The 19592-nt window shown below is 38.2% G+C and overlaps 2 protein-coding genes and 1 long non-coding RNA gene across 3 annotated transcripts in view; all 3 read right to left on the reverse strand.

Moving 5' to 3' along the window:
* LOC135074869 (cilia- and flagella-associated protein 52) overlaps positions 1–6215 on the reverse strand; it is a 38465-nt gene extending 32250 nt beyond the window's left edge. Inside the window, exons 1-4 of the mRNA XM_063969250.1 lie at positions 6054–6215; positions 5270–5532; positions 2892–3096; positions 2050–2185 (exon numbers count right to left, since the gene is read on the reverse strand). Coding sequence (XP_063825320.1) covers positions 2050–2185; positions 2892–3096; positions 5270–5532; positions 6054–6099 — 650 coding nt within the window. The 5' untranslated portion in view covers positions 6100–6215. The remainder of the gene's footprint in view (positions 1–2049; positions 2186–2891; positions 3097–5269; positions 5533–6053) is intronic.
* A 486-nt stretch (positions 6216–6701) lies between these two features.
* Positions 6702–7180, reverse strand: LOC135074870 (baculoviral IAP repeat-containing protein 5-like). Its single transcript, XM_063969252.1, has 2 exons — positions 6998–7180; positions 6702–6830 (listed from the first exon to the last, which is right to left on the reverse strand). Exons 1-2 carry the CDS (start codon positions 7178–7180, stop codon positions 6702–6704), a joined length of 312 nt encoding a protein of 103 aa, XP_063825322.1.
* Positions 7181–15736: 8556 nt separating this feature from the next.
* Positions 15737–18485, reverse strand: LOC135074737 (uncharacterized). The gene is made up of 4 exons (XR_010257889.1): positions 18206–18485; positions 17866–18019; positions 16296–16491; positions 15737–15887 (listed from the first exon to the last, which is right to left on the reverse strand). It is a non-coding gene; the product is annotated as an uncharacterized LOC135074737 (long non-coding RNA).
* Between the last annotated feature and the right edge of the window lie 1107 nt (positions 18486–19592).

Consider the following 19592-nt stretch of genomic DNA (forward strand, 5'->3'; position numbering starts at 1 on the left):
TTTTTCTTACCTACCCGGTTCTGTCTAATAATTTTACCCTTCTATTATTCGCTGCTTCTACACTGCGTTTACGAACTGACGCACAGAATAAGTAATAGTACAGGTACAGAAGGATTACTCCGCAAGACGATTTAAATAAATGCAAGTCTTGCTACGTCGCGATACAGTGGAATTCAGCTCGCACAGCACTACGTACCTACAATTTTATTCACCTACAAGTTTTGTCTCTTTCTATCGCGTGCCTCTGAACTCTTCTTACGCTGTTAGGGTTGCTGTCTAGTGAAAAAATAATTAATCTCATTATTTGTAATGAGGTACGTATGTAGGTAAGTAAGTATTACTGTTATTTTACCTTTGTAAAAATAACATTTCAAATATACCTAATTAGGATTAAAAAAACTTGTTTTATTACAATGTCTTCATTCATACCTATTTTAACATAAGACAGATAAATTAAACATACTATTACAGAAAAAAGAAGAATCCTATACTATCCTAAGAATTTTATTATTGATTACCTACATGGCCAACATACCTTTCAGCATCTTTGGGAAGCGAAAAAAAAGATAAATCCGGTAGATTTCTTTTCGAATTTAAACACCCGAACGCCGCACAATATTTCTTTCTCTTTATGTCCATTTTTAAATAATTACTTCGATCATAGAATTAGGTACTACAACGCACGCCAGCGTCCTGACGGGCGCGTGCGTGACACTCGACTGATATAATACCCGCCGGCGGGGCGCTTCGCTGTAGGTAATTATCGGATGTACCGCGCGGAGTGAGCCAGGCCTGACTGACGTGGCTCATTCCGGACGCCGTCGCGCCGAATCAGAGTCACCGCCTCTTCTTTCTGGAAACTTCTATCGTAGAAGTCCACACCTTTGTATTGTATTAGGCCTGAACTGTTCAGCCACGCTATGAACTGAAATATTGTGTAGTGTATTTTGTGAAGTGTGCTGAGTCGAGGCTGGTCCTTCATCAACTTCCATCTTCGAGGGAAGAGGAGAAATTGGGAATCGCGGTTCACGCCCTGAAACTGCTGATGCCGGATTGCAGAACGGGTGAGTGCGCTGTTTGTTCGTAGTGGTAGAAAGCAGCAATCTTCCCTTTTTCTCTTTTCTGAATCATAAAATTACAACGCCCTATGGACACCCCATAATAACCCGCATCCGCTGTGTGAGTAGAACTAGAACATACGAATCTTCAGATTTCTTAATCGTACAGTAACTGATTGACAATTTTATTAACCGTGTAGGTACACGCGTGTGGACTGTGGATAGAGCTCGTGAAGCACTTTTAGGATCAGTAAGCAGTTTTACGATATCTTGTGTAGTTTTTAATATTATGCGGCTCTACCAAACGTATGGAAGCTGGAAACATTGAATTTTCGAATAGATCCAGTTTATTCTGTACCGTTTAATATAGCTCATGAAGCACTTTCAAGATCATTAACTGCTTTTTGTATAGTTTGGAAATAATCGAGTGAGATCACTTATCGTTTTCACCCCGTATAGATAACGCGGCAACGTGTTAAAAATCATGGAAACAGCTTGTGGCCAGTGGCTGTGCTCGGTGGCACGTTTACGCAGAGCATAAGGCTTCTTATACACGCTAAGAAGTTTCACCGTGTCTGCCGTAGACAAGACAAGAATTTCGTCGGACCTAGCGACGAAAATTTGTCACACAATGAGCGTCCGCCGCGTCATATCTAGCGCAGACAAGAATAATTTCTTGGTCGGGAATGTACACGGTTCGTGTAAAGCCTGGTCCGTGAGCACGTAGAATCCCGTCCAATGACCCCAAGCTACCCATCCCTATCGCTCGCGTGTAATTATGTTGCTGTCGCGACTGTGCGACGGGCGCCCGCAGTGAGTGTGCGACCGCGACAGCAACATAATTACGCGCGAGCGATAGGAATGGGTAGCTTGGGGTCATTGGACGGGATTCTACGTGCTCACGGACCAGGCTTTAGAAACGAAACGAATTCTTGCGTAGGCGCCGCAATCCCGGGGTCTTTTCTTAGCGTGTACAAGCGGCTTTACTCACGTGGTCCCAGCGTAGCCATAAGCGTCGTCGCTGCTAATGGCGATGCAGCGCACGCTTCGGCGCAGCTTGCCGAGCGTCACGTCCACCACGTCTAAGTTCTTGGACTCCGCCCTGATGTTCCACACGCGGAGGTTCGCTGGGAGACAAGGTAGGTACGGGTTGAATTACGTGTTCGCAAATATTTGCTATCGTAACTAACTTCACCTCCACGTTAAATTGAAAATATATAAAACTTTGGGCCAACGCCATTGACCAATGTGTTTTGCCTCATAAGAAGGCTCAAGAGCGATGGAGCGTGCCATGCTCGGAGTTTCCCTTCATGATCGAATCAGGAAATCTGTCATAGCCCGCAGAATTATCTACTTCAGGGGAAGTGGGTAGGGCACAACTCATGTTCAACTCTCAAGTTCTTGAGGGGCGATCACAGGCCGGAAGACGTAGTATCGTCTATAGTCTGGTCCGTGAGCACGTAGAATTTTGTCCAATGACCCCAAGCTACCCATCCTTATCGCTCGCGCGTAATTATGTTGCTATCGCGCTCGCACTCACTGCGGGTGCCAGTCGCACAGTCGCGACAGCAATATAATTACGCGCGAGCGATAAGGATGGGTAGCTAGGGGTCATTGAACAAAATTCTACGTGCTCACGGACCGGGATTTACTACCTAATGGTTAGGTGGACCGACGATCTGGTGAAGGTCGCGAGATGTGCCTGGATGAGGGCGGCGCAGGGCTGGTCGTTGTGGAAATCTTTGTAGGAGGCCTTTGCCCAGCTGTGGACGTCGTTTGGTGAAACGAAGTAACTGGCCAATCAGTGAATAATACTAGTTTAATTCTACTCACAATCTCCCCCCGTAACAAACGAGTTGACCCTCTGATTCAGAGTGGCGAGGGTCATCGCATCGCCCGTGGTCAGTTTAGCAGCGGCCGCGGTGCCGGTGGCGGCTCCGGCGAAGCAGTCCCACAGCACCACACAGCCGTCGTCGCGCCCGCCAAGGGAGATCATGTAGCGTTCATCGGATGAGAAGGCTATGGCTTCCACGCGGACCTTGAATGCGAGCAAGACCAAGTTTGAGGAGCCGCGAAAGAATGTCTAGGCCATCCAGCTCGAATAACTCGCAAGTTCCGTCCAAAGACTTTGGGAGGACACCCGTCAGGTTTTAGTGAGTAGGCAGGGAGAGCCTTACTTAGCCCACTGGTTCCAAAAAAGGACCATGTTTGAGCATAGGCCACAATCAACTAACACTATTTCTCTAGCATCAGATTAACTTTGCGATACGGAAATCATTGGGGGAGGCCTATGTTCAGCAGTGGACTTCCTGTGGGCCATGGGCTGACCAAAAGCTGGCCAGAAGGTAGAGTTACAGTCTGGGTCAGGAAAAATAGCCACGGTTACAGGTTCGAATCGAATCCCGCCGGGCAGGTGTGACGTTTGTGTGACTACAGGCACGAGCTGAAAGCACAAAATCGCACGCGTGAATATCGCTTTCCAGTCATCCAATCATTAAGCACTGGGCGCCGCCATTAAGCTAGTCTTCAAATCATGACTTGATGATAGACTGTATTTTTTAGGTAGCTGGGTAGCTGTAGCAGTGCGAAGTTGTGCTTAAACTGACTGCAGTCAGTCTATTATGAGACTGTAAAGAATGCTGCTTTGATGGCAGTCTATAGGTACTAGTGGCTGACAGAATGGCACTGCATAATAATATACAGGGTGTTAGGTAAATGGGTATATGAGCCGACACTAGCCCATGTTAACATGGGCATATAAATGGTATGGTGAAGTCAGAAAGGACAATGGGCAAAATGGTACCCGGCTCCAATAGATATGTGTCTAGTATCGTTTGAAAGGTCTTACCAAGATGAACAACTTTTACTATGACCACCAGCCTCAGATCTGGTTGTGTACGAAGATATACATACTTTTTTGCAGAATGGTACCCGGCTCCAATAGTTATGTTTGTAGTCTCATTTGAAAGGTCTTACCAAGACGAACAACATTTACTATGGCCACCAGCCTCAGATCTGGTTGCGTTCGAAGATAAAGATACTTTTTGTGTAACCTAAGTCTAAGTATCATACAGTATGAAGGGGGACGTGCTCGAGGCAGGGCACCGACGAGATGGTCGGACGCGGTGAGGAAGACGGTGGGCGGGAGTTTGCATCGTGCGGTCCACACAGCTTATGACCGCAGTCTGTGGAGGAACACTATCTATGGTCGCGATCCTCATCAGTGAGGGACCGAGGAAGAAGAAGAAGAAGTATCATACGTGTCCATCGTATGGTACTTAGGTTATGCGAGGCAGGAAGGGTTTATTGCTCCAGCATCCTTCCTTAACTCTATAATTATTGATGGGGATAATTGTGAAATAAATATTTTTATTTAAAGAAGTACTACCCCCTTATTAATAAAAAGTTACACCTAGGAAGAGCCTTGGATTAAAATGACATTTCCATACCAAATGACAATTTAAGCCAGAGTTCAACTAGAGTGTAACTGTTATTAATAAAGGGGTTAAAGTTTTATTACTTCTTAAGGGTTTTATTATGGGTTGCTAAAGCGAATAAACCCACAAGACCCAATAAGTCCACCCACAAGATGGACCGACGACCTCATAATGGTAGCGGGAAGGCGCTGGATGCAGGCCGCCACCAACCGGCCATTGTGGAAATCATTGGGGGAGGCCTATGTTCAACTGGACGTCCTATGGCTAAAATGATCATGATGATGATGATGAAAGCGAATAAAGGGCTAATAGCTTGGGTAGTTCATCGTAGGTATAATCCTTTCCTTTTCAATGCTTCTTTTAGTTATATTAATAGAATGTAGTCATAATACATACTCGTATACATGGATGATTGTGTTATACTTTCATTATAATACTTAGTGGAATTACTGCTTTCAAAACGTGAATTAGAACTGGCCCCATAGCAGACATTTTCCTACATCTAAAGGCCTTTTAAAATATATATTGGTTATGGCTATTGGAGCGGGTACCACTTTCCATACATTTGTGCCCATCATCCTTTGATATCATAATTTTTTTATTTTATTTTCATACATAATAAATTTTATGGAATCCGATTTGTATGAAAAATAAAATAATTAAAATGAAGATATCAATTTTCTGACTTCACCATACCATTTATATGACCATGTTAACATGGGCTAGTGTCGGCTCATATACCCATTTACCTAACACCCTGTAGAGATAATTTACCTTATGCAACTCATGGCTCCCTAAAAGCGACTTCTTCTTAAAGTCCCACACTTTAGCAGCAGCTTTGAAGCCAATATGGTTGATCTGCCCCGAACCCACAAAGGTGCCTTTAGGAGACACGGCCACTGTGGACACACTGTTGGTGTGGCCACTCAGGAAATACATCTTCTTGGTCTTCCATTCTTGGATGCAGACTTTGTTGCCGATCGGGTAGACAATGTGCTCCGCATCTGGGTGCACCTTGAGCCCTCGGATTGCAGATCCTGTAATCCATTGGAAACTTAGTTATTAAATTTTTAGCGTTTAGAGTCGCATCTCAAACTAATTTGAAAATTATAAATAACTTGAAAAAATCGAACTGCCTAAGGCGGGAATTGAACCCACGAGTTAGATGTAGGGTAGGTATACTTAACATTGATGAAACAAACGCTGGCTGTAACAGCGTATTACACTTGAAAATTTCGACGGGTTCATCCAGTGTCTAAGTAGCTCAGTTGGAAGAGCAGTCGCATTGGAAACTTATTTAGAAACATCAGTTGTTCAGAATTTTTCAAAGAAACTGTGATGCTAGGTAATAATAAAGTTGACTGAGCATCTTAAAGAGTACTAAAGTAATTTTCAATCTTAATTTTTTAGTTTTGTAGCCCAGGGAAGTAATATTTTACTAAAGTACAGAAAATATCTTTTTATTATTACTTAGACACTAAAAGTAAGCTGTTTCCTCACTCAGGTGCCAAACAAAACAAACAAAGGCAAGTGGAATAAGATCAGTCATTTAACTCACCGTCAAATCCAATAATTGCATAGGTTTCTAAACTTTTCACATCCATTTCTATTTGTTAAAAAATTACTTAACAACAAGTAAAACTGTATAGTCAATAAATAAAAAAATTGAACAGTCTTACATGCAAAAACTTTTGAAGTTTTGTTATGGATGTTGCTAGGCAACTAATTGGCTCTGTCACTACAAACAAAAACTTTTTGGTTGAGCTATTTTTATCACAGACAATGATGATGTGATTCAATTATTTTTAAAATATTCCCCTTTTTTACCTGCTAATGAAGCTAAAAGGAAGGGTGATATGATATTTTTATATTTTTAAATCTCATTAGGAAGATAGGATTTCAATCTGCTTGTTTTTAATAGTTTATGTCCATAGCACCATTGGATTCATAAAACTAAATAGTATTTAACATAATTCCAATAATTTTTTTATGAAAATTCTAATAAAACATTTAAAACATAAGTTCAGATATACAAAAATAAGTGACATATTCATATCCCACAAGTCTATATTCCCTGCAAATAAGTTAAAACCCAAATTATTTACAACACAATACATGTATTCAATAATCATTCACAAGTCAGGCACATTAATCAGTCTGCATAAAATAATTCATTACAATAGTTTCATTGGTCAGTTTAATCATATCACTTCCTTCCGAGGCACCGTCTCTTCACAAGTTTAGCTTTCTCATCAATCTGCTCTTTAGCTACTTCTGAAATCCGTTTAGTTTCATTTATCATGTATTGTTTTACAATTGATAGAAATTCTGAAAGCTGAAATGAAAGGAAAAAATTTTTTTTACTTAAATATTCTAAAAACTACACAGTTAATGAATGTAGAATACAGAAACAATGCCAAAAGCAAGATGTATGTTATAAAAGATCATGTAGTTATCAAGGAATATAAGTACAAACGAAAAGAACACATATAGTTGTCTTACCAAGAGATCGTCTTCTTTCTTGCCTATTTGCACAAACGCGCACTTCGCTGCGTGGCTCTTATGTTCCGCCCAAGGGTCGTCACTAGCTTCCCACCCATCCAACTCTTTACCACACAGGAAACACTTCGCAGCATCAGCATCATCTTCGCCTGTTGCAACTGAATAGAAACCAGCCTCAGCCATGTTTCGCACGTTACATTTGTTTTTATCAGAGAAGGGCCAGTTCTTGAACGTTTTTATTCTCTCTTCTACTAGGTAATATGAAGCAGTTTCCATCTTGAAAACACTTTTTTCCAGCATTTATAAAACAAAATTCCAAACCAACAAAGTGCTTGCAAAAGCCAAAACACGAATCAGCCCCCCTAGACAAAACGCACTTTTTGATCGAATCGAAAATCGAATCCGTCAAATTCCATACAAAAAAGGGGCTTTTCGACCACTTTTCGACTGGTTTGCGATTATAATGGCACTTTGTCTAGACCCACAGTTGTTTTTTGACAGTTACAAAGTTTGAATTAGCGTTTGGTTATTTAAATGTAAAATCTGGCATTTTATTTAATTTTTATGTATTTACTGAAGTCCAAAGCTTTCTTATTTTATTAATAACGTAAGCAATTTATTTTAAAGAATGCATGTATTAACAGTCAGAGGGAAATAGCTGAAAAAGGAAATTTAATGTCTAAAAAGATTTTTAGGATTATCATCATGAAAACAAAACGCATTAAAATGTTTTTTTTTTGGTTCAATTCTTGACAGGCAAAGACATACTAAACTATACAGCCTATATGAATGATCTATTTCATTTCATAGACTTATAGCCTGACCAGGAACATAAAAACCCTCGCCATGTTGCGGAAAACTAATGGTACTAATTTCTTTTAATGGCAACCACAGATATGGCGGTCATTCTCACGATTAGGCGTTCTCAGCCTAATTACCATATCATTTTTGAAATTTGGCTTAATTGACTTAAACGCATTTAAATATGAAACACATGAAAAGTACGAATTTAACTATCGTTAAGGCGTCAAATTATTCCAAGCGGTTTACGCGTAAATGAGACCCAAAAATTTTATGGTCACGGTAATTAGATAAGGCTAATACTTAATCTAACGGTAATTAGAAAAAATATGTAAAATAGCAAGAAAACAATATCTTGCATTGATAAATTTGTATATAAATATATAGCGTCATAAAAAACGCTGTAGGTACACTTAATAACCCTTTGAAAAAAGGAAAACACTCATTTCTATTATTTATTGCATCAAGATATTTTCAGTATACTGCAATAATTGAGGCTATAACAGGAACACTTAGTTTCGGCCAGAAGGGGCTACGTGTCACATTTCATCAGAATCTTAATCATCATTTATTTGATTTCAATGTGGTATAAACAATTTAACGTACAGATAATAGATCAGGACATCTCACAAATTTGATTTTTCGGATATGCATATATCGAAAAATTAATTAATGATTTAGGTGATTTTTCCTCTTTTTAATCTATCTGCGATCAGCCATCACCCATTATCAGATTAAATTGAATTTGTAATAATGACAGTTCCAGCTCAGCATATCCCATGATTTGTCACCTCGATTCTCGAGATTGATGCTATTCGCTTTCTCCTGAGCCTAAATGCAGAATTCTTAGAATTTAGAAGGGATGCAGCAAATAGATTGCATGAAGGTCTAGTCTTTGGTTGTAAGCTTTACAGGATTTTCCACACCCTCTTTGACGTTTGGTATCACTTCACTGGACTTTGTAAACCAAGGTGCACAGCTCAAGATTTTTAAAACTTTATTTTGAAAACGTTAAAGTATTTCTACATTTGCGAGGCTAAGTCGATGCCATGTCTACATGGGTTTTAGGATCCATTTGTATATAGTTTGTTCTCCAAGCTTCTTCTGTCCAGTACCCATTGCATATCACGAAGTTTTTTCTATGCATAACAAAGCGGGTAGGATGCAGTTTAGGATGGTACAAAGTGCCTATACACTCTTGCCTTGAAAAGTCCCATTGTCTGTAGATTTGTTCTCTTTTGTTCTTAATGTGATCACGCCAGGTAAGTGTTACTGTTGGAAAATCTCATCTTCTTAGGGCAAAGGTATTATGGATAGATGTTAATGGTATTATATTAGAATTAATTAATGATTTAAGATGTTAATATCAATTATACTAATAGTAAAAATAAATATCTGGTACGAGACATGTTTCATGCAGGGGTGACATCTCCTGGCCATCAGAAAGCCCCGATTTCACTCCAGGTAACTTCTTTTTGTGGGGTCACCTTAGGGGTTAAAATATACTCTTAAATCCAACAGCCATGCAGCAACTGAAGCTGAACATTCGTCATGAAATCGAATCTATTTCGAGGTTACTCTAACGAAAGTTTTTTTAAATTTTGATTGTCAGATTGGAAGAAAAGTCCGTACAGTTGTTATGCGAAAGTCTAGATATATTTCATATTTTATCATCATACTTACTCAATCGTGAGTGCAATTTGTAGGTAATAATTTCATACAACGGTGATTATAAATATACGGTAATTAGTACATGGAAATTATAAAACGATAGTTTTTCTTCAAAATTTCCAAAATCTTCAGCGTATGCAAATACTGTCTTACTACAACGTATGAAGGCTAAAGTACTGAATCTATTTAAATTAACAACGTGGATCTACCTTCAAAAATCGAGTATAAAAATAAGGACATGGTAAATAGAAAAATTGAAAACCAAAGATATGGTAATTATACTCTTACGCAATTCATCGAAGGTACGCCAACGCAATAGACGTCTACTTGCTAACAGGTCTTAGAACTAGCTAAGGGCTCGCGCCGCGCGCGTAAATGATGTGTCAAATATTATTATTTAGGCTTGTGTGCCTAAAAACAGAAAACGTCACGGGAATTAGGACTTTCGCTCGGACAAGCAGTTTTTTAATTCTAATTATTTACAGAATGGTTCTATTGAATACATATTTTGCTATGCGTAAGACAATCTTTTGTACTCTTTAAAATGTTGAATGGAGTAAACCAAATCTATACGACATAAAAATTACAGCCAAGTTTTAACATTAAGTCGGTGTGCGGACGCGTAACGGTAATTAGAGAACAGAGGTTCATGAAATTAATTAAGTCACAAATACTTAAAATAGAGGCCTATGATTTAATGCACAACTGGATGGGGTTTTTACGTAACATATAAAAATACTTGCATGTCTCTAATTTGTCATTTTCAACGATTTAACAGCCCGGACACGCAAAAACTAGCTCATCTGAGAATGGCCGATGGATAGATGCAGCATGTGTCAAAAATTGTATGAAGCCGAGCGTGCCACTTTTTAAACGTCATTAGTGTCATTTTAGCGAATTTTAGTGATTGCCGCAACGTAAAAGTAATCGTATCATCGTACTGCATTCGCAAAGTCATCGAAAGATATCGTGTGACTCGATTCGAAAATTAATTAATTCCAATAAAACTGATAATTTGTTAAATATAAAGGCACTGGGTCTCTATCAGAAGGAACTCTAGGGGTGGAATCTCCATTGGCGTGGGTTAACGGGCAAGGAGATAATATCTTGGATGGTTGACAACCACTTTTCCTACAATTTAACGTTCCACCAAACTCAACACGCTCTCAAAGATAACCTCGCAGCCGCCTGCTCACACTTGACATGACACAACTCATTGACAGTTATCTTTTTCTGCGCATCAGTCGGGTGTTACGTTTAGGAATCACAAACCTTCTGCTCTACAGATTTCTACAGATAACATAATATTAAGATTGGTACTATTAATCATCAATAATAATTTGCAGCATCTGTGTCCGGCGCCGACACGGCCAGCCTGACTATCGCACGGCCTCGTGCGCTTAGTCCAGGGTTTGTCCATCTGTAAACATTCAATTTCTCATTATCACAGCTCGTCCATTCCTGACTACAGAGCGTGCGAATATCAGATCGTAGAATCACAATAAATACAGCTGATCAGGGCGTGATGACCCTGGATCAGGAAACCAAACCATTACAGCTGGCCCGGGCGCGAAGCCCGACCAGGAAACCAAAACATTACAGCTGGCCCGGGCGTGAGGCCCCTTCGACCAGGAAACCGGGGTTTAGGTAACATGGCCCGACGCGCAAGGCTTAAGCCAAGGCTCCTTCAACCATTTACCTCAAACCCAACTACCACTATTACTGCTGATCCAGGCATGCAGCCGTGCGACCAGGAAACCAACATTACATCAGCGTGGCCCGGGCGTAAACAGCCCCTTCAACCACGGCAACAGGGTGGCCCGGGCGCCCTTGGCCCGGCCCCCTCAACTCACTCACTCACAAAGGCCCTTCCAGTTTACGTCAATCACAATAATTTCCGTCAACCTGCACCAACTCTCAATGTCTGAGCCAGCATCCTCCATGTAAAACTTGATGAGTTGCGTAGCGTAGGTGTGCATGCTGAAAGATTTATCTCCTTTGAATAGTGCCCTTCGAATCCCACTTCTGATAAAGGCACTGGGTCTCTATCAGAAGGAACTCTAGGGGTGGAATCTCCATTGGCGTGGGTTAACGGGCAAGGAGATAATATCTTGGATGGTTGACAACCACTTTTCCTACAATTTAACGTTCCACCAAACTCAACACGCTCTCAAAGATAACCTCGCAGCCGCCTGCTCACACTTGACATGACACAACTCATTGACAGTTATCTTTTTCTGCGCATCAGTCGGGTGTTACGTTTAGGAATCACAAACCTTCTGCTCTACAGATTTCTACAGATAACATAATATTAAGATTGGTACTATTAATCATCAATAATAATTTGCAGCATCTGTGTCCGGCGCCGACAAATACAAAACCAAAAACATCTTTATTTACCTTTTTAAAATAAAGTAATTCTTACAATTCGTCAAATCTCGTTATTTTTTTTACCCTACCAGCGTTTCAAGACATAAATTTGTCAAGTGCATGAATACATGGATCAGTGTGTGTCTTATTGTTATGAGTAAGTACGGTTCCTTGGGATCGGTATGAGTGCACCACATACAGGGACCATGGTTTTAACTCTTAAGAGTACATCGCAGGATATGTATTAAAAACAATGCTACTTTATACTTCTTCTACTGCTACTTTATTTTAAATAATTATTTGCTACTTGTGCTGTTAATTACAATTCTCAATCCGTAAATAATATCTTCATTCTACCGTGTTCGTACTACTGTTCTCGTAAAATCATCGTAACCGATTGTTGTAATCGGATTACATGAACATCACTCGACCATGTATGTCCATTTGGACATATCGGAATGGCACGCTTTGACGATCAACTTGCTGTATCTACTCTAATCCATATCTGTGATGGCAACAGTAACTGAAAACTTCATTGACAGTTTTTTTTTTTTTGGCGGGCTTTTGAACGCACTAGGCGCGATTTTCGAAGCCAATTTTGTATTTTTCTCTTTTTGTGTTATAAATAGTTATCTATCTATTGGAAGTCGTTAAGTCAACTTAAAACTCGACTATGCCGGACGGGGACGGTAAGGACCCGCCCAGGGGCAAGGAAAAAAGGAAGGCACCAAATAGAGATCACACCTATACGAGTGCAGACGAAGATTTCTACAAACCGTACGTAAAACCAGGGTATAGAAGGCTATTCGCGGAGAACACGGTGAGTGGCGAGTTTTCTGTATTTGTGGAAAGCACGAAAGAGAATGAGAAGATCGGGAACAACAATCCCATCCTGACTACCAACCTTTTCAAAAATGAAATCAAGGGCATTACCAATCTTAAAAGAATTAACGCCAATAAAATATGTGTCACATTTTCCCAGTCTAGTAATGCCAATAACTTCCTGAAAAACGATCCCTTCCTAACCAAACACCAACTCAAGGCATACATCCCAGCCACAGCAGTAGAAACAGTCGGCGTGCTTCGCTTTGTACCCACTAGTATCAGCAATGAGGAACTTTTTTAAGAAACTCTCGTCATCTTACGAGATCATAGGTGTACGTAGGTTCACCAAAAAAGACAACGGCGAAATAAAGCCCTTCCAATCTGTGTCTATCACATTTTTATCAACTGTGTTACCCGAACATGTGTATCTAGACCTTTTTAGGTTCAGAGTATTCCCATACAACGCTCCATTGTTGCAATGCTTCAAGTGTTTCAAATTCAACCATGGTGCTAAAATTTGTAAATCTGTGCAAAAATGCTCAATATGTTCTGAAGAACATCATTTTTCTGACTGTACTTCAAATAAAATAGCCAAATGCATAAACTGTCAAGGAGCTCATCTTGCGATTTCACGGGACTGTCCTGTCAAAAAACAAAAAATGGAAGATAAAAAAAATAAATTAACTTACGCTAATATGGTCTCCAGCAGTGCAGCGGCTACTAAGAGTAGCCCAGTTATCAAAAACTACATAAGCGAGTTTCCTCTACTGGCTGCTCCTAAAACTAACTTAAAATCTATTGCATCAAGGAAGCCACAAGCTAGCTCGGTTTCAACAGCGACCTCTTCCACTTCAACTAACTCGATGGAAGTTAAAGAAAAAGAACCACTTACCAATGAACAATTAATAGATGAAATATTAAACAATGATTTTATTCGCAAGGGCCTTGTAGGCGCCCTTGTCGCTATTGGCAACGAAACGAGGGCAGTTAATAGTTCTATTATACAGGAAATTCTAATAAAAAGTTTCAAAGGGCTTTAAATGGATAAAAGTTTCATAAGAATCTCTCAATTTAACGTCGAAGGTGTTATTAACAAAAAGCCATTGCTTATAAAATTTTTGATTGATAATGATATTGATATATGTTTGTTAAACGAAACATGGTTGAAAGAAAACAGTTCTTTTCGTATTCATAATTACAATCTAGTTAGTAAAATAGGTAAAGAAAAAGAAGGCCGGGGTGGAGTCGCCATCCTAGTCATAGTACGAGAGCCCACGACCAAAACCATGTCTCATAGCAATACGGCAAAAACCCTATAAAATCGTTAGATTGTATGATTCTGAACCCGACTAGGTGTGTAGTAACGGTCGAAAGTGTAGCAACTGCGTGGGAGGCCATTTCTGCTGTGTCAAAAAAAAAAGACAGTCGGTATTATAGCAATACGTCTGATAGTGAAAATGTACATAGATTTTATAATTGTATTACGAAAAAGTTTGTTTTCAGACATTTTGCGCGTAGCATATAGCCTGTGCGCATTTTTGAAAATGTCAACAAATTTAGCCGACCTGTATCATAGCAATACGGATAAATTTTTTTTTCACCTTTTCGTATTGCTGCCATGATTACCAAAAACCTGTTTTCAGACACTTTAAGTGTATCAAGAAGTTGTATGATAGAGAAGGTGCTACACTTAATTTGTCTGATATAAATTTTTTGCACATGTGGACAACTTATTTTATCATGTCCACCAATTTTCAGACATATTGCTATGATACCGATCGGTAAAATTTGTTAACATTTTCAAAACGGTCTCAAAATTTAATGCGTTCACATTTCCGTCTGAAAATTGTTTTGTTCGCATCAAATAACCAAAATTTACTAATAAAAAAGATTTTCAGACGTATTGCTATGAGAAATTTTTTTTGTCTCATTTTTAATTTTTTTAAGTGATTTTACGGGTTTGCGCTACATCACTAACGTCTGAAAATAATGTTTCCGGTATCTCAGAACTATCATTCAACTACAGTCTGCAAATCAGACATATTGCTATGATGCAGTTCGGTAAAATTCTTTGACAATTTTGAAAATTCGGTCAGATCAAACGCTACGCGGAAAATGTCTGATATTGGTATTTTCGAGTTCAGTATAATCGTATCTATCGATTTGATGCGGTTTTGGCCGTATTGCTATGAGACAAAAATTTTGGTCGTGGGCTCTCGTACTATCAAAGACACTTTGAAATATTCAGTAATAGAGCTTCCCTTTTATGATTTTCTACAACCTGTAGCTATTAATCTGCGAACTGGCATAGGTAATTTAAGTATTCTATGTATATATTGTCCACCACCTAAAGAAAATAGATCAAGATTTAATGGTAGCAAACTGAAACAGATTATTAACTTACTACCTAAGCCACTTTTGCTATCAGGTGATATTAATGCTCACCACATCGCATTCGGCTGTGCTACTAGTAACGGTCGAGGTAATGAAGTTTACAATATATTTGACGAGAGCGACCTCTGTATCCTCAACTCAGGGGCGCCAACCACTGTTGGTAGATCAGTTCATAATCCTTCGGCTATTGATGTAACATGTGTCAGCCCTTCAGTAGCTCCATTATGTGATTGGAAAGTTTATGATGATCCAATGGGAAGTTATCACTATCCCACTATAACAGATATTCAGACTTCTGTTGATAAATATCAGATAGGTGAACCAGTACACAAATTTATTTACAATAAAGCTGATTGGTTTAAATTTCATACTGAAACAGAAAACATGGTAGTTAATATTAATTTAGATAATACAGATCCATTAAGAATTTATGACGATTTCTATAATCATTTGATTAATATTAGAGACAAATGTGTACCTAAAGTAGTCAAAACCTCTCCCAATTTAATGAAAAAGCCTGTACCTTGGTGGGATGATGAGTGTAATAGTGCAGTTAAAAAAAGTAAAGATGCTTTAAATTTTTATAGACGTAATCCAAGCATTGACAACTACATTGCGTATAAAAAATTAGATGCTGCTAAAAAACTAACTCTTAAAGAAAAAAAGAAAACAGGTTGGAAATCTTTATGTGAATCTTTTAATCGATATACTCCTGTTAGTACAGTATGGAACTATATGAAGAGGTTTAAGCGTGTTTCAATTCCTAAACTGCCGAAGAATGATGAATGGATTCCCTCTTTTTTTGAGAAATATTCCCCTGCATCTCCTCCTGAAAAAGAAGTAAATAATTCATTATTGCAAGCATATTTCTGTCAAATTGGTGACGAAAAAGCAGCTTTTTTATCTCAACATTTTTCTTGGGAAGAGTTTATGACTGCCTTGAAGTCTCGTAGGAACACTACACCTGGTTTAGACAATATTCCTTATGAACTTATTCGTCGCCTACATAGTAATGCCAAAAAACTTTTACTGTACATTTTTAATTTACTATGGCAAACACAGGTCATCCCAGACTCATGGAAGACTCAATGTGTCATCCCTATACTTAAACCAGATAAGCCTCCTGATGACTGTAACTCTTATCGACCAATTTCTCTGTCCTCATGTATAGGTAAAGTATTTGAGTGCATGTTAAAGACAAGATTAGATTATTATGTCGAATCAAATAATATCTTACCAAATGAACAATTCGGATTTAGGAAAGGCCGAAGTGCAGCAGAAAGTTTTACAGCATTGGTCTCAGATCTTAGGAATTCTCTTGACGGTCACTCTGCTACAGCTTGTGTCTTCCTTGATGTACAGGGCGCGTTCGATAACGTGGTCCCCTCAATTTTAATAGCCATCTTATGTGATATTGGAGTACCCGGGGTAGTCTGTAAATGGATTTTCAATTTTTTGTATAAAAGAATAATGTATATAAAATTTAATAACATTTTTCATGGACCCGGATATGTATATAAAGGCACAATGCAGGGCGCTACGATCTCGCCATTATTGTACAATTTATACACTAGTCAAATTAATAAGTATTTAACACAAAGGGATATAAAATTTTTACAATTTGCTGATGATTTATTAATTTATACTGTAAATAAAAATGTAAATACTGCTGTACACAGTTTAAACCTAGCTTTAGTTGAAATTCATAATTTTTATTCTGGTAAATTAAAACTTGATATTAGTCCCAATAAGAGCGGCGTTATGTTATTCTCGAAAAAATATAATGAGTGTAATTCTAATATTTATTATAATAATAATCCTCTTCCATGGATTCAGGAAAAAAAGTTTTTAGGAGTGTGTCTAGATAAAAAACTCACATTTGAAAGTCATATCAAGCTTCTCATTCGCAACTCTTCTAAGGCTTTAAACTTATTACGCTCACTAGCCGGTGTAACTTGGGGCTCTGATCCTAAGATTTTATCAATGTTATACAAGAGTTTAGTGCGTAGTCATTTTGACTATAGTACTTTAGCATATATGAATTGTAGTCCAACCCTATTAAAGAAATTAGATGTTATTCAGAATAAAGCACTTAGAATAATAACAGGAGCTATGTGTTCAACACCTATCAATGCTATGCAATGTGAAACATGCATTCCTCCTTTAGTACTGAGACGTATTCAACTAGCAGCAAATTTTTGTCTCAAACTAATAACTTCAACTAACAAACCAGTACTAGATAGAATCATGCCACCCTTATCTTCCCAAATATGCTCTACTCCTCTTCCTCCAATTACAGGTAATGAGTTAATATCTGGACGCACTCCGGGCTTACTAAGAATTGCATTGTATATTGATTCTCTCACTGTAAATATGTATAAAGATAAGCCATGGCCCATGTACAAAGTTAATTATGAAGATCTTGTTGTAAATAATTTCACCATTTTAAGGGAAAAGATGTCCAATCAAATTGATCTTAATAAATTTCTAAATAAGTCTTATTATAAAGTGTACACAGATGGTTCAAAGAAAGAGAATAGTGTAACCTCTGCATTTTATGATCCACAACTTAAACTTACTCAAAGTCATAAAATTGAAAGCCACTGTAGTATCTTTACTGCAGAAAGTTATGCTATCCTCTTAGCACTTAAACATATCTGTACATGTAATCCACCATCTGACAATATTATTATTCTAACTGACTCTAAAAGCGTATTACTAGCTCTGGAAAATAACTCTTGTAAATATAATTTGAATTATATAGTTTATGATATTAAGAAATTAATTAATAACATATATAGACTTACTGGTAAGACACTGCTCTTCCTTTGGGTACCATCGCACCGTGGCATCAGGGGGAATGAAATTGTTGATCTGGCTGCAAGGAATGGCTTTGATGTTGACCATTCTACGTTGTTGAAGTTACCTCACACTGACTATCAAGCCGCAATCAGTCAAGACCTGAAAAAGATATGGCATGAGTACTGGACTATTACTAGTATGGAAAAGGGAAAATGGTATGCTAAGATCCAAGGAAGCCCGCCCGCCAAACCTTGGTACCATCGGAGGAATGAGAATATAGATAACAGGAAGTTCATAACCATAATAAATAGGCTAAGATTTGGCCATTGCCACGCTCCCACTCACCTGAAGAGGCTTAACTTGATTCCGAGCGCTGAATGTACATATTGCAATGAAGAGCTTGCCGATATGGAACACATAATCCTGAAATGTAGAAGTTTTGGAATCCAGAGACTGGTCATGATCGATGACCTTCAATCTATTTGTGAACGTGTACCACAGTCGTTGGACGAACTCCTCAAGGATCCGAAACTTTTCAAACCCATATATACTTTCGTGGTTTCAACTCTGGGAACTATTTGAGAAATTGAGAAGAGTAAGAACTAAGAAAATATCAGTGAATCACAGTGAACCCAGTGTTGCCAGTCGGGTCTAGTCAGAAATTACCAGAAATATAAAAAAAAGTAACCTTTTTGAATCAAAAGTAACCTTCATACGGGGGGGGGGGGGGGGTGCGGAGTGATGATTGTGTAAGATTGTTCATGGATGGAAAATGAATACAATAAAATTGATCATCTACATTCGAAAAGTGACCAGTCGTATAAAAACGTTTCATGGATTTGCGTTTTATTATCGAAAAACATTCGCTGAAACTCATTTTTTTTAACAAAAAATAAATCAAATTCAAGTTTAAATGCACTCTATGACATAATTTTTAAATTGTCACTATTAATATTTTTTACTGAATAACCTGTAAAGTTAATTCTACAATTTCTGAAAAAACACCTAAAAGTAACCTTTTCATTAGTGTAACCTAAAAGTAACCACAGCAGTTCAAAAGTAACCTAAAAGGTTACAAAAGTAACCTTCTGGCAACACTGAGTGAATCAGTGAAGTGAAGTGTCAAACAAAGTTGTCATGTGTCAAATTCAAACAAAAGTTCAACGGACTTCAAAGACTGGCTTAAAAGGGCACGCACCCAGAGCCGTGAAAAACTATATTAAAAAAAAAAAAAAAACTTCATTGACATGTCACCTTGCATGTCAGTCTATTGCTGTCAAAGTGTAAACAAACTTTATTTTAAATGTGCGCAATTGATTTTGTAATTAAATTGCTAAAATCTTTTTATAGTCGTGAAAGAAAAGTGGTTCACAATGTGTTAAAGTATTTGTCGAAGAGAAATACTAAGGGTTCGGACAATATTTTCATTGAATAATGTTTTCGACAAAGGTTGTCAAATTGACTGACATGTTTATCGTATAGTACAGTCCACTATGAAAATTAGCTGTGGTTTGTTTCAACTACCTATTTTAAAGTGTTTTGTCACTTTCTAAGTGTTGAATTTTATGGAATTGGGAAAGAAGTACCGAGTTTGAAGCGTTCATGAGCAACATAGCAGTTGAATATTCAAGTTCTGAATTTGATTATTGATGAATAATAAAATAAATCCTACTAACTCGATTGATGGTTTCATTTAATTTATTTAAACCAGGTTACCTGTAATAATATTTTT

This window comes from Ostrinia nubilalis, chromosome 9, assembly GCF_963855985.1.
Source record: "Ostrinia nubilalis chromosome 9, ilOstNubi1.1, whole genome shotgun sequence".
Classification (NCBI taxonomy): domain Eukaryota; kingdom Metazoa; phylum Arthropoda; class Insecta; order Lepidoptera; family Crambidae; genus Ostrinia; species Ostrinia nubilalis.